This window comes from Puma concolor, chromosome E4 (assembly GCF_028749965.1).
Source record: "Puma concolor isolate L17-30 chromosome E4, mPumCon1.1.hap2, whole genome shotgun sequence".
Lineage (NCBI taxonomy): Eukaryota > Metazoa > Chordata > Mammalia > Carnivora > Felidae > Puma > Puma concolor.
In genome coordinates, this window is record NC_141683.1 from 4,591,108 (window position 1) to 4,606,386 (window position 15,279).

The 15,279-nt window shown below is 58.4% G+C and overlaps 1 protein-coding gene and 1 long non-coding RNA gene across 2 annotated transcripts in view; one reads left to right on the top strand and one right to left on the bottom strand.

The window, feature by feature from the left end:
• Positions 1 to 1,521: 1,521 nt before the first annotated feature.
• The window catches only part of CFAP45 (cilia and flagella associated protein 45), a 28,301-nt gene continuing 14,543 nt past the window's right edge, over positions 1,522 to 15,279 (bottom strand). Inside the window, exons 8-13 of the mRNA XM_086694580.1 lie at positions 13,849 to 13,978; positions 9,535 to 9,681; positions 7,227 to 7,340; positions 6,198 to 6,391; positions 2,039 to 2,263; positions 1,522 to 1,725 (exon numbers count right to left, since the gene is read on the bottom strand). Of these exons, the coding sequence (XP_086550706.1) occupies positions 1,647 to 1,725; positions 2,039 to 2,263; positions 6,198 to 6,391; positions 7,227 to 7,340; positions 9,535 to 9,681; positions 13,849 to 13,978 (889 nt within the window). The 3' untranslated portion in view covers positions 1,522 to 1,646. The remainder of the gene's footprint in view (positions 1,726 to 2,038; positions 2,264 to 6,197; positions 6,392 to 7,226; positions 7,341 to 9,534; positions 9,682 to 13,848; positions 13,979 to 15,279) is intronic.
• LOC147572260 (uncharacterized) lies at positions 4,104 to 5,757 on the top strand. Its single transcript, XR_015246351.1, has 2 exons — positions 4,104 to 4,299; positions 5,070 to 5,757. It is a non-coding gene; the product is annotated as an uncharacterized LOC147572260 (long non-coding RNA).

Genomic DNA, 15,279 nt, shown 5'->3' on the forward strand with positions numbered 1-15,279 from the left:
CGGGGCCTCATAAGTCAGCAACGGGCCTGGAACCCTTTCTTCCCGATCCACACTCCGACAGGGCCCTTGCCTCCTTGGCCCTCAGATGGGTGACTCAGGAAGGGATCTGGGCAAACTCCAGGCACCCGAGGCCCTTTCTGGCTTTCCTGGCAAGAGGTTGCCCCGGCACGGGTAAGGGCTCACACTGCCTGGTCCCCGCAGGTAGTAACCGCAGTTGAGGAGCCTGAGGAGCTAAACCACCACAGAAGGCGCCGGAATCCTCAGCGGCGTGCCCGTGAGGTCAGGGGGTGTCTCCCGTCCTGGGAGAGTACCACATCTTTCCAAGACGGGGGAGGGGGCGCACTCAGGGCCACTGAGCAGGAAGGAGGGAGCCCCCCGCCCCAGCAGCTAGCCTGGGCAGGGTGGGGCAGGCGGACGACAAGGTGCCTGGGGAGGCTTCCCTGACGAAGACGAGGCACAGGGAGAAGCTTGCCTGCCCACTCTCCCTGGGCCCTATGAAAAGAGCACTCTTGCCCGAGGCCCTTATAACCTGGCGTTGCAAACAGCCAGGACGCGCCCGGCACTGCCCTCTGCCTCCTCTAGTGCAGGGCCCATGGAGGGAAGCAAGGCTGGGCTGCGGATTCGAGGCCTAGAGCACCGAGGGGGCGGGCTGGAGCCTTCCCCACCCCCCTGGCATACAGAACGCGGAAACGGCTCCACCCCTGGGCCACAGCTCTGCAGCCCACAAGGAGCCTGGTGAGCGGGGTCCTTCCAGAAAAGGCTGAGACTATTCTAGAGGCACAAGACATTTGGCGTGGGCAGCCGAGGGAGGAGCAGGAGCAGACCGGCCAAGCGAGAAGCTTCCGGGAGGGTGGACCCAGGTCCGCTGCACCGGGTGCCTGGGGGGCACCCAGCCGAGGCAGGCGCTCAAGAAGCCTTTGAATGCGTGAATGAATCAGAGTGTTTGGGGGAAACCGGAGGCAAGCTGACTAACAGAGGCGACAGTGGCCTTGGGGAGCCCCAGCTGCCAGAGTTAGGAGAGAGCAGGTGACGGGGCAGCCGGGTCTGGGCGAGGAGCAGGGCCCTGGGTGGGCCTGGGGGTGGACAGGTGTCCGTGTTGAGGCACTGCCTGGAGTGGAGAGGGCAGAGCAGGAGGGTGCAAACACCACCCCCACCCCCCACCCCCGCCACAGGAGGTGGGGTCTGAGCCACAGGTGGGGGCCCAGCCCGGGTCCCTCCTGCCCCAGCCCCTCCCTGAGAGACAGCTCCAACCGCTGGCTCTGAAGTACCTCTAAACCAGGCGTGGGACAGGGGCAGAGCAAGGCCGTGCTGAAGGAGGACACGAAGGCCACATGCCGGGGCCCCAAGAAGCCCAGAGGACCCAGGGCCAAGGGCCGAGAGGCTGGGATGGACCACCTGCAGAGGGCACCTTTCGGTCCCCTGCCCCAGGCCATCGCGCCACCCTCGGCCCTGGCTCCGTTCAGTACCCTGCAGCAGACACAGCCCCCCCCCCCCCCGCCCCCAAGAAAGCTGAGCAGTTCCTTAAAGAAGTGGGATAAATTTAATCTGTACCTCTAAAATGTCTAGGCTAGCGGCAGTCATGGACGCCCAGAGACTGGGCAGAGCCTGTCCCATTGCAGGCGTCCCCGGGGACACGGAGGCCCCCCTCAATTCACAGAGGCGGCTGGCAGGATGTTGGCTTTGCGCTCGGCTTCCACACAGTACTTCTCAGGGAGGCCCGTGGCTCTGCAGGGGGCAGGGGGCGGGACAGGCGTGCGTGGGCCGTGGGACCAGACAGGAGCAGCAGGAAGCAGGCCCCGGTGGGGGTTCCGGGACCTGGGGGCCCGCGCCCCCCATCCCGGCTCCTACAATCCGTCCCCCAGACACGTTCCCGTCAGGGCTCCGGCCCCTGCCACGGATCCAGGAGGCCCCGGGGCCCGGAACCTTCTGCGGCAGCCCCCCCCCCCCCCCACTCCGGAGCCGGGAGTCGCCCCCACTCCCGCACACCCCGTCCTTGGGAGAGGGGGGCACGGGGCGGGGCGCAGGGATCCGGGCGCACCTCAGCTCCTGAATCTTCTTCTTCTTGAGGTCATCGATGCGCTCGCGCCGCTTCTGGGCCTCCTCCTGGAGACGCCGGCCCTCCTCAAAGGTGGCGATGCGGTCCTGCACCTGCTTCTGCTGGTTCTCGCGCACTTGGCGCCGGAGCTCGTCCGCGTGCCGCTGGCGCCCCGCCGCCTTTTTCTCCGCCTCCAGCCGCTCCTTCTCGATCTGCTCTCTCTGAGCCCTGGAGGAGGGACACCGGCTGCCGAACGGCCCGTCTGGGCCGGCCCAGCGAGGAGAGGCACCCCGGGAGCCTTCCGGAAGGGCTCCTCCGGTGGACATGCTTCAGAGACCGCAGCCCCGCACACTGCGGCCCTTTTCCGGGGCTCAGAGACCAGAGCTGCCCCCAGGCATGCCGCCCCCTCCTCAGCCAGGCCCGGCACCGCGGGCGGGCTCCGAAGGGCCCCGTGTGCGCTCTGGTTCTCCTCCATCACTGTTCCGAAATTTTTATTTTTTATTTTTTTAATGTGTATTTATTTTCGAGAGAGAGGGAGACAGACAAAGTGTGAGCAGGGGAGAAGCAGAGAGAGGGAGACACAGAATCCGAAGCAGACTCCGGGCTCTGAGCTGTCGGCACAGAGCCCGACGCGGGGCCTGAACCCACAAACCATGAGACCTGAGCCGAAATCGGACGCTTAGCCGACTGAGCCACCCAGGCGCCCACTGTTTTGAAATTCTTAATACTTTTTGAACGAGAGATCCTGCATTCTTATATTTCACCAGGAGCTGGCCCGTGCTCAGGGTTTCGCCCACTGGAAGCTACTGTTCCAGCTCTTTCTGTCGTACAATGCAGAACTCGTCTCTGGCTTGTTCTAAGATAGTCTCTCTCCCTCTCCCTCCCTTCCTCCCTCCCTTCCTTCCCACAAACAATAACAATGACATTAACAAAACTGCAACGGGGATGCTTAGAAGTGACAAGGACTGACACTTGCCGTGCAGGCTCTTGTGTTTGCGGGAAGAAGGCGGGAGCTCGCCAAATTCCCCACAGGGGCCTCCTCACGAGGGGACTTTTACGGGCCCTGATTTCCCTGGCCAAGCAGCCAAGCAGCCCGTGTGGGCCAGACAGGCTCCGGAAAACTCAAAGGTACTGTGTTCACATCCCAGGGGGAGCGCGGTGCTAGGCCACCCTGGGCTATCATCTTAGTTCTTTTTTATTTTTATTAAATTGTTTTTTTCATGTTTATTTTTTGAGAGAGAGACAGACAGACAGAGCATGAGCAGGGGAAGGGCAGAGAGAGAGAGAGAGAGGGAGACACAGAATCCAAAGCAGACTCCAGGCTCTGAGCCGTCAGCACAGAGCCCGACGTGGGACTCGAACCCACGAACCTCGAGATCATGACCTGAGCCGAAGTCAGACACTTAACCAACAGAGCCACCCAGATGCCTCTTGACAGAATCAAAAACCAAAACAACATGTAAAATCATCTCAGGCAGGGATTCCTTACCTGCCCCCCTGCCCTGAGGGTACTCGTGTCCCCGACAAAGCTTCCAAAAGCACAAGTCACTTACTCATCTCCCCAGACCCACAACACGCAGCATCGTCTCAACTCTGGGCACGTCCCTTACACCGGCGGGCACCTCCCAAACCCTGCACCTGCCACGGAGCCTCCCAGGCTGTCAGGAGACACGCGCTGGCTTCCTCACCCCTCTGTGTTTAGACTCCAAACCTCCACTGCTCAGACACATCTGTGACAGCAGGAAGCCTTGCCTCTTTGCCTCGCCCTTATTTTCCTAGATGGATAAGGGTTTTCTGTTGTTTTACATCCTGCGAGACAGGGTGGAAATGGGAAGCTGCTTGTGTCACTGGAGATCCCCTGGGCTGGCAGGCAGTGAGAAATCTGAGTGGGGAAGAGCCTGGTCACTTCACGGGGTTAGGGCAGTGACCTTGGAGCCTGGGCCTCACCCCCGACCAGTTACATCAGAATCTGTGGAGGTGGAGCCCGGGACACAGTACTTGGTGAAAGCTCCAAGGCAATTCTCAGCACCACGGGGGAGGGGAGGTCAGCTCTCCCTGCCTAGTCGGTGAGCTGAGAGTCAAAGGCATCCCTCTGTCCGGAAGCAGGAAGCCCACGTAGAGGCCATCCACAAGGTCATGCTTTGAAGTAGGAAAAGTTGCATTGCTGGCTACGGGCAGGGACATTCCTAGCACTTGAAGACACCTGGCCTGGTGGTCACGTGGCCCTGGAGACACCAGGTCTAGATGCTAACCCAGAACAGCAGGTGAGACCGAACATCTCCGAGGGGCTGGTCTCGCTTTAATAACTGGCTGGTGCATATGCTTCAGGCAAACAAAGCAAAGAAGGGACAAATGGGTCAGGGGCAGAAGGAGGACCTTAATTTCTTTCCATTAATATTTATTAGTGCCTGCTAAAGGCATGTGGCAGTGAGGGCGGGCATCTGAAAGGTAGTTTGGAGCCCAGGGGCAGAATCTTTGGGGCCATTAAGGAAGCTGCCTTCCTCGGCAGGCTTCCAGAGACCGCGGCATGACCCTTGAGGGCAGGCAAAGGCCACCGCGGCTGGGGGAGCAGGCGCGGGGGGCCCAGGGTCCAATAAAAGACCAGGACCCTGGCCCTGGCAAGGACGGAGATTCCTACAGATCTGCTCTGCCTCTGGCGGGGGGCCCTGGGGTCCGGCATGCAACTAATGGGGTCAATACCAAGGAGGACCTCTGGCACATAGACCAGGTAGACGAGAAGGCCGGGCCGCACCTCTCAGTCTCTACTCACCGGAGCACGATTTCTGTAATCTCGTATCCACACCCCCATCGCAATTCGGTTTGTTTCTTTGAAAGCTGCTGCTATCACAGAGTCCGAACCAGAGCAAGAAAGGAGTCACTCCTGGTGAGCCCAGAACACTTAGCCCAGGGGGTGGGGTCTGGTGGCGGCAGGTGACCCCGACTGACGCCAGAGCAGCCGTGACGGCTGGCGGCTCTGGGGGTGAACGACGGGCAGGGAGAGCGACAGTTGTGAACACCTCACTTCCACTTACAGGAGGGAATTATCGCGGAGACAAAAGACAACGAAAATAAAAGGATGACGAGCTGGCAGGAAAGACAGATGGATCCAGGGGAGGTCAATCCAAGTAGGAGTTGCTCACATCCTTCCCACAGCGATGGCCAACGACAGTGTTTTGTTCACCTCCAATATGTCCCACGGCGGAGCCTTGAGTTTACGTGTTGGATACTGTTTATCAAATGAATGGCAAAGACACCCCCCGCCCCCCGGAGCTCTTCTCCAGTGACTCACAAGCTTGGTGTCCGAAGCTCTCTCTGTTCCTCGTATTCTCCCCCACTGCCTGCTTTATCCTCACCCCTAACCAGCGGGGGTACGTCGAGGCAGGGGAGGGCAGAGGGACCAGATGTAACTTTTACTTATGCCTTTAATCCTCCGGGACAAACAATCCAAATAATACCCAATTCTTTAGACTCCTCCGGGTGCTGGTTTCCAAATCCCTAATCGGAAAATTCTTGGCTCCTGGGGCTCCTGGGTGGCTCAGTCGGTGGAGTGTCCAACTTTGGCTCAGGTCATGATCTCACGGCTCGTGAGTTCGAGCCCCGCGTCGGGCTCTATGCTGACAGCTCGGAGCCTGCTTCGGATTCTGGGTCTCCCTCTCTCTCTGCCCCTCCCCCTCTCAAGCTCTGTCTCTCTCTCTCAAAAATAAATAAACATTAAAAGTTCAGGGGCGCCTGGGTGGCGCAGTCGGTTAAGCGTCCGACTTCAGCCAGGTCACGATCTCGCGGTCCGTGAGTTCGAGCCCCGCGTCAGGCTCTGGGCTGATGGCTCGGAGCCTGGAGCCTGTTTCCGATTCTGTGTCTCCCTCTCTCTCTGCCCCTCCCCCGTTCATGCTCTGTCTCTCTCTGTCCCCAAAATAAATAAACGTTGAAAAAAAAAATTAAAAAAAAAAAAAAAGTTCAAAAAAAACCAAAAACAAAAACCTCTCGGCTCCCCATTCTTGTCTTTGAAACATTTCAACTACCCATCCATTCAGAATGCCTCCACCGTCCCGGGCAAGAGGAGAGCACCTCTGTCTGTGCACCTGCCAGCAGGGTCCTCCCCCCAGTGCGGGCCATCCCTGCCGCAGGCCAAGGAAAGGAAGCCGGGGTGCCCAGCCCCACCTACCGAAGAATCCTCTCGAAATCGTCCCGGTCCCGTTGCACCTGAACAGCCAGAGCGTGCTCCTTGAAAGCCACCTGTTCCAGCCGGCTCTGGCGCAGTTTGGCCTCTGTCTCCATCTTCTTCTGCGCGTTTTCCTTTTCCTTCCTGCGCCACTCCCTGTCCGCAACCTCCTGGTTGCGCTTGGCCCGCAAGGCATCCTGGGAAAGGAGAGGGTGGGGAGACCAGAGAGGGTGCAAACCGACCCCGAGACCCAGCGGGCACCTCAGGAAGACACCGGCTGCAGACTCCGACACGGCCTGCTTTGAGGCGTGGCGTGGATTTCTCTGGCGACGAGGTCATTGCAGGGAAGAGCACACGGAATCTCATAGAACTTTCTGGTCCGCAGATACCCCGAGGGGTCGCCTTGCCCTCCCTCGCCGCCACCCATCCCAATGCTTTCCTCCCCAGACCTCGAACACCTCCAGGCGGTCCTGCGATTGCCTCTCGTTTTAAAAGCTGCTAAAAGGGGCGCCTGGGTGGCGCAGTCGGTTAAGCGTCCGACTTCAGCCAGGTCACGATCTCGCGGTCCGTGAGTTCGAGCCCCGCGTCGGGCTCTGGGCTGATGGCTCGGAGCCTGTTTCCGATTCTGTGTCTCCCTCTCTCTCTGCCCCTCCCCCGTTCATGCTCTGTCTCTCTCTGTCCCAAAAATAAATAAACGTTGAAAAAAAAATTTTTTTTTAAATAAAAAATAAAAAAAATAAAAGCTGCTAATGATCGGGGCGCCTGGGTGGCTCTGTCGGTTAAGCGTCTGACTTGGGCTCCAGTCATGCTCTTGTGGTTCGCGGGTTCAAGCCCCGCATCGGGCTCCTGCTTCAGATTCTGTGTCTCCCTCTCTCTCTCTCTGCTCCTCCCCACCCTCATCAGACTGTTCAAGTCTACGTAACCTGCATCCCCTCTTCCGCACCTCTGCCCTCCAGGGTGGTTTCGCAGGCTGTCAAAGGGGGTACTTAAGGGAGTGAGGGAGGCACGGGGGAGCCGAGACTGAGCGGGTACCTGCTGTGCCTGGTGATCCTGCGCCTTCTCCTGCATGGCCCTCAGCCGGGTGATCTCCTTCTCTTTCTCCCTCCGGATTCTCTCCTGCTCAGCCTCAAACTCTGCCTCTCGAGCCTGCCAGGAAGAAAAGTTCTCGTAGAGCAGCCCCCACTGCTGCAGCCTTGCAGAGACACGGCCAGCCACGCTTCGGGCAGTCCTGCGGGGGCCAGCAGATACCCAAGGAGCGAACCATCAGAGTCGGCACCCTTTGCCACTTCTCGGGAAGAGCAGACATATCCCTACAATCTTCCCAAACCCGGCTTCCCAACTAGCATTCTTGGGTAGTCATAAGACTAATGGCTTGGGTCGGGCGGAAACGTGATCCTCCCATAAAGAATGTTCCGTAGCCATCATTCTACCTGCCCAGACTTCTGTGAAGCCCAGTGAGTTGCCCGCTTGTGAGTTGTGCACGGGGGGCTGTGTGTCAAGCTGGCCTCGGTTTCACCTCGCCCCAGATGGCAGGGCAGGGAACTCTGGAGACTTCCACAACCAGTCTCTGCCTTTAGCCCTAGAGGGGCAGCCCCGGCTGCAAGAGCAGAGGCCCCTGTGAGGTGAGTCTTGTGACATGGGCTGTGGGCGTGCCCAAGCGCCCGACCGCTATGCCGGTCGCCAGCCTATCCCAGCTCCGCCCCCCCCCCCCCCCCCCCCCCGTGTCCCTTCCACATGTGAAGACCAGCCCTAGTCTTCTCCTGCTCGGAAATCTCCGGTGACTTCCCCACCAGTCCAGGCCTCCAGCCTCCGCTCAAGGTCCAAGGGGTCCCCAACAACCGCTCTCAGCTCCCCGTCTCCTCACCACCTCATCTCTTGTCATGACGGCCACGGGCTCTGCAAACTGTCCACCAGCTCCCACACGTGACCGGCTTATTACCACTACATCCACCCATTCGGGGAACCGGTGGCTGAGCTCCGCACAAAGTCCACGGCATTCCAGGTACGTTCGACCCAGTCTGCTGTGGGACACACAGCGAAGCATTCGGGGTATTTTGCGTCGGTCAGTGACAGGGCTTACAAGGTGCTGTAATGGTTCAGTGAGACAACAGCTGTAAAGCACTGCGCACAGAGCCCATGCACAGACTGAGCTCCCGACGTACGGCAGCTCTGTGATCACTGTGATGCCCCAACCATCCCCGCCCCCAACCATCTCTGCCCCCAACCTCTGTTCCCGCTATTGCCTGCATCTCCTGGCATCTGCTAAGCAAGCCAAAGCCAAACAATAAATACATTAAAAGGCTTTGTTGAGCTTCATTTTCTGTGGCTTGCATTTGGAGCATACAGGTATATCCGATCCGCCGTTTTCAGAACACGCCCGCGATGCCCCCCCTGCCTGTCATCCCTACTAGAGGGAAGCAGGGCACGTTCTCTGTCACCACGGAGCCTCGGAGCTAGCAGGAGGGGGCACGCACATGCAGCACTGAATGCCTTTCCTGCCACCTTCAGCCCTCCCTTCTCGTTGTACCTAACTCCACGTTCGCTCCGTCTAAGCCACGTTCACTCTGTTTTCCACTCTCCACTCCTCACTGACCCTGGTCCCTCTGGTTCTCAGCCCGGCTCCTGAGTGAGCCCACGTGGCGTGAGCCGCCTCTCCTGGATCCCCTGCTCTGCGCCACACCTGTGGTTGCGGCTTCCACAGCCACTGCGGGAGAAGGCTCTATTTTCTAACACCCAGGACAGGATGCCCAATCTAGGAATTTTCACAAGAAAGTTATGGGGCGGGTGACCCATGATTACCGGGGACATAATTACGCAGAGGCCACCAGGAATCCACAAAAACTTCACTTTCCCCGATAGTTTTCATTTTGTTCCCTGCCTGTACCTGACCCTCATCCAACTTCTAATCAAAGGTGTTAACAAGGATATAACACCCTAAATTGGGTGTCCCTCGAGCCTGCTCTCTGTTAATGAATAAGTGAACCGGCCAACGTGAAGAGGAAAAGGAGCCAGGTCCTTGAATGAAGGACATCCGTTTTGAAAGGGAGGCATGGCTGCCTGCGGCGAGTCCCCTTAGATCTCAGGCCTGCCTGTCCGTGTCGTAGATGTTTCGCTCGTGCCACAAGCCCCAGGCCTCGGAAACCTACCGTCTTCAGGGGTGCCTGGGTGGCTCAGTCCGTGGAGCGTCCAGCTTCGGCTCAGGTCGTGATCTCGCGGTTCATGAGTTCGAGCCCCACGTCGGGCCCAGTGCTGACAGCATGGAGCCTGCTTCGGATGCTCTGCCCACCCCACCCCCACCCCTTCCCTGCTTGCGCTCAGAGGAAGAAAGAAAGAAACCTACCATCTTCTTCTTGGTGAACTCCATCACCATCTGGTCCGCCAGCTTCTCCTGGGCGAGCAGCTCTGCTTTCTGTCTCTGGTTTTCGTCGTTAATGCGCTTAATCTCGGCTTGCATCTTCAGTTTTTCCTGGTGCCTTCGTTCCATGTCCTGAAGGAAGGAAGCCTCCAAGTGGAAGGGGGCAAGACCAGGAGACACTGGCACGTGGGGGCAGAGAGAGGCAGGGGGACGCGCACCGTCTGCGGTCTAGCCACCGCCGCTGGCCCCTGGTCAAGGGGCCCTCCAGCGTCGCCGGTGACCCCTCGCAGCCCCTCCTTGCCGTCTGTACCCTCTTGGCTTGGTGGTGGTCCTGACACTCTTGATTTGTATACACTCTCAGGGAAGCAGAGGCTCTTAAAACTCTACCCGGCGGCTCCCACGTGTCCTGCGAAGTCCTACCCGCTGTTCCCGGGCTTTTCCCCTGCCTTCAATTTCCTTCTCTTAGGCAAGCCCTAGCTTTTGGTCTCGACTCAATGGCGATGACCGAAATAATAAAGCGTTGCCCTCATTGAGTATGTTCTACCCGTTGGGCACTTTATGCAGCCTAGCTCTGAAACCTAAATGCACCCCAAGACCCTGAAGGGTAAAGCTTGTTATGTCTCTCCTGCGGATGAAGACACTGAGGCCCTGAATTTAAGTGACTTGTCCGGGGCCATCCAGCTAACAAACGCCAGTTCCAGAATTTTGGAACCTGGTCTTTCTAAATTAAAGTTCCAGTCTTCCCTGGAAGATTCTCTGTCGGTTCTCTCTGCACCTCTGAATCCCCTCTGCACTCAAGACGGTGCCACAGCTCAGGCACTGCCTTGTGGGTCCCCATTCATTCTTGTGGGTTTACTCTGTCCCAGTCAGGGGACGGCAACCACGTCGCGTTTCCTGTCTTCCTGGCAACATGCGGCCCAGTGAGAGGAAAACAGCAAATACTCAATAAACTAGAACAGGGATAAAGGAGAACCAAAGTGAATGGCGTGTGAGCAAAAGAAAAAACAAAAAAAGGTAGACACAGAGAAACACGATGAGTGAATGATGGCAGTCAAGGCACCTGACCCTGAGGGACAAGATCCCTTCTAAGGAAGGAGCCTGAACTTGCAAAGCCCCCGATGATCTGACGGAGCACATTCTCAGGGCCCCGTGCGGAGTCTTGTGCACAAGATGGAATGTTGGAATCTGGCCCACCTATACTCTCCCAGGAATCTCCATCTCTTTGTGCCCAATTCTTCTACCCATCAACTCCCACCGTGTGCTGTTTCCAGTTCCTTCCATCTGTCAAAGGCCAGGCCCCACCCAAGACTTCCAGCTCCTCCCCAGCCGCGCTTCTGACCTGACTCATCTGAGGCAACTCTGCGGGCTCTCCCCAAGCTTGACTCACAGCCGAGTTCGGGGCTCCCGGGAAGCCTCGTGCACCAGATCAACACAGCACTGACTGCCCCCCCCCACCTCCCCCCCAGGCCTGTGATGCATGAGTCATGGCCGTCAGCGCTCCCTCACTCTCGCCGTGCCTACCTGTTCACTCACCCCACTTTTCCCCACTTGGCCCAGCGACTCTCCACCCCTTTCCCCCTTCTCCCTTCCTTCCTTTCCTTTCTATCTGCTTCCCACCAGAGCTGGGGCTGCCACTGGTACCCATGCACTATTGAATCCCTTGACCCGCTCAACTAGAAAACCCACCAACTTCCCATCCACGATGCATACAACCATGCATTGACTCACGTCTTTGCCTATTTATTTACTTTTCAGTTTGCTGTTTTTGTTGGCTCACTAGACTTCCAAGAAACTGAAGGACTTTCACTGTCTCTGATCTCTGAAGCCATTGCAAAGCAACCCCAGGAACCCCCCCCCCCCCCCGCCGCCCTGCTCTTCTCCCTCTTGCTAGCAAGGTGGGGAGCACTGCCCTGCACCACCCAGAGATCATAAGGCAGGTCTGAGCTGGGAGACACACGTTCCTATCTTAAATTTTTTTTTAATGTTTGTTTATTTATTTTTGAGAGTGAGAGAGAGACAGAGACAGAGCACGAGCAGGGGATGAGCAGAGAGGGAGACACAGAATCCGAATCAGGCTCCAGGCTCTGAGCTGTCAGCACAGAGCCCGACGCAGGGCTCGAACTCACGAATCAGGAGATCATGACCTGAGCCGAAGCAGGATGCTCAACCGACAGAGCCACCCAGGCGCCCCAACACATTCCTATCTTCAAGTCGCCTAAGAACACTTCCTGGAAGCTCGGAAAATGCCTCTTCGAAGGACAGTACCAGTACGACGAGACACATCAGGCAACGGTGTTGACTCACGGATGCCTGGAACTTTCTCAGGGAGTCCACCAATTCCCCCCTCCGACAATCTAGCCAGATCTCCCGGCCTTCCTTTCGCACCCCTTCCCTGCATGCTGAAGCCCTGTCTCCTCTTCCGGGCTCTTTCCCTTGCTCCCCTGAGCCAGGAGCTCGGCCAGGCCTCTCTGGCTTCTCAGCCCAGCTGGGCCCCCTTCTCAAGCAGCTCACAAGGCTGCCTGCCCCCCCCACCCCGCCCCAGTCTTCCTGACTCTCCCAGGGCTCCTCCCCTCACCCCCCACACAGGCCCTCACACTGTGAGGCACTCTGAGAAGCCTCCATAACTGTGAGGCTGCCCCCCAAGACCCCTCGGGGACCCCCATCCCTCACCGCCATCACATCACAGGGTGGGGGTGGGGGGGGACGACAACCAGCCATCTTAACGTGGGGAATGAGGAGAAAAAGGAAAGAATGCACACTCCACAAGTTAAATGACACCCTGAGGACATCACCCGACAGGCCGGAAAGGGGGACGCTCCTCAAGTCTAGCTAGCTTGGGCGCTCCAAAATACCGGTGCCATAGCAATGAAGGCAGGAAGGAACCAGAGTTCTTCCAGGTGAAAGCTGACAAAGGAGGCCCAAGTGAACGCAAGGTGGGGACCTTGATTGGATCCTGGTTGGAGCGACAGAAGACAACTCAAGGCACCTTCAGGGAGCCACTGGGGGACTGAATGTGGATTCGGTATTAAACGATATCAGAGAATCATTGGATTCCGCTTTTCGACAAGGGGCTGTGAGTGTTGTAGCGTCCACTGGACAGAGAACGTCTCTGTGCTTCCGAGACAAGGGCTGCAGCATTTAGTAGCAAAGAGCCAAGACACCTGCAGCTCACCGCCGAATAGCGTAACAGTGACAGAACGCGTATGTGCTCCGAAAAGAGACAAGCGAGCAAGGCAGACTGGCAAGCGGAAAGTCTCGAAGTCTCGGCCCAGCGCTGATGGGTGTGACACAATTCTTCCAGTTTGCCTGTGTGTATAAAAATGTTCACAGGCAAGGGGCGCCTGGGTGGCTCAGTCGTTTGAGCGACCGCCTTCGGCTCAGGTCATGATCTCACGGTTTGCGAGCTCAAGCCCCGCGTCGGGCTCTGGGCTGACAGCTCGGAGCCTGGAGCCCGCTTCGGATTCTGTGTCTCCCTCTCTCTCTGCCCCTCCCCCTCTCATGCTCTGTCTCTGTCTCAGAAATAAATAAACATTAAAAAAATTTTTTTGATTTTTTTTTTAAATGTTCACAGGCCAAAAAAACGGAGTGGGGAGGGGGAGAACAAATAAATGTGCCAAATGCTCGCCAGCCAAGGGCCTCTGCCTAATCCCAGCAGACCACACCGGCAAACAGGAGAGGATTTAAGTCTCCGTAGTTCCGGCGGGTAGTTCGGGGCGGGTATGTCATCGTTTCTTCTGCGATGGATGTGCCCACGGGTTTTATTTAGACGAACGGGTTTGGGTGGGGGGGGGGGGGGGGGGGGGGGGGGGGGGGGGGGGTTGGTGGGGGCGGCAGGGGGAAGGCTTGGCTCTTGGCACACAATTAATCACACTGGGGTGCCCTGCGCTTTGAATGAGGGAACCGCGGGGAGCCTGGGCCGTGGACCCCGCGGTCCACCTGCCCGGCGCATCGTGTCCCCGGATAATGGCAAGAGGGCTAGAAAACATCCCTAGGGGCTTGCGTGTGCGAGGCAGACAGCTATGTATTTCCTTTCTGCGTCCACTCACGCAGACGCGTTGGTGTCGGACCCCACGACCCGGGGAGGGGGGCGGGAGGCCACGAGTCCAAATCCCTGCCCACCCCCGCCCCCCAGCGCGGCGCCACGGCCAAACGCGTGTTCAGTGCGGCCGCGACGAGCTAAGGGCGGCGATGTGAAATGCGCAGGTGCCTCACAGAAAAGCAGTGCACGCCCCAGTCCCCCGGATCTCGAGCGCCTTGGCGCCGGAGCCGCTGGGAGCGGCGCTCGGTCGGGCGCGTTACCCGCAGATCTTCCTCTTGGAGCTGCTGCATGGACGCCAGCACCTGCTCCTTCTCCTGCTCCCGCTGCTCCGCCAACAGCGACCGCTCCTCCCGGTTCTTTTCCATCTGCTGCACGATGTGTCGTCTGCCCCTAGGAGCGAACGGCAGCGCAGGGGCTCAGAAACCCGGGGCCCGCGCTTCTCCGCTCCAGCCTCCACCCACACAGCCCCCACGATGGGAGGTGGCAGTCACAGGGACAACTCGACGAGCGCCCCGTAAAACATCGCCGTGCTTTCTGAGACCAGACTGTCCTGAGGGGGCCCGTTCCCTACCTTCCAAGCCCCCTTTCTTCTAAAATAATTTTTTAACATTGATTTTTTTTTTAATTTTTTTTTTCAACGTTTATTTATTTTTGGGACAGAGAGAGACAGAGCATGAACGGGGGAGGGGCAGAGAGAGAGGGAGACACAGAATCGGAAACAGGCTCCAGGCTCCGAGCCATCAACCCAGAGCCTGACGTGGGGCTCGAACTCACGGACGACCGCGAGATCATGACCTGGCTGAAGTCGGACGCCTAACCGACTGCGCCACCCAGGCGCCCCAACATTGATTTATTTTTGAGAGAGACAGACACAGAGACAGAGCGCGGGGCAGGGGAGGGGCAGAGAGAGAGGGAGACACAGAATCCGAAGCAGGCTCTGGGCTCCCGGCTGTCAGCACAGAGCCCGACGCCGGGCTCGAACCCCCGAACCTTGAGATCGCGATCTGAGCCGAAGTCAGATGCTTAACTGACCGAGCCCCCCCAGGCGCCCCAAGCTGCCTTTCCTGAGATTCCCCTTCTTCGTTTGTTTGCCCACGAGTGCACCCCACATCGCAACGCACCTTCTCCCTTTCAGTGTGTCAAGGGCTTCTGAAATCCTATCGTCGCCCCCCCCAAGCCCGCCAGAGCAATCGTGGGGCACCGCCCCCCCCCCATGCTCGCTTCAGTTAGAAAGCCCACGGTCTCCTTCCTGTGCTGCCTCTTGCTGCGTCCTGTCTTGTCCCCCAGCCACCTCCCCCGCCCACTTCGCTAGCCGTCCGTCTGTCTTATGCCCCGGCCCTCACCGCCGATGGACAGGGCTGGGTGTGAGCAAGCCTCTCGGCTCAGCAATGCCCTGGCTCAGCTCCACAGTAAAAAGCAGAGAACCCAGAGTCTGCAATCAGCGTGGCCGGTGACTCCCTGTGTGTCGTTGGGGTGACAGTAAACCCAGAGGCGTCCAGACCCCATGACGGATGAGTAAAGGCAGGGACAATGAGGGAGGACACAGGTCGGGGTGAGCATGGGGAGGAAGGACTACGAGACTCCCATCCAGGTGGAGCCCTTGAATGGCTTCCTGACTCCAGATGAAATAAACGGGAGGAATGAGTAAAAGAGTCTCAAGGAGGCAGGGCTGGGGCTCAATATAAGGACCA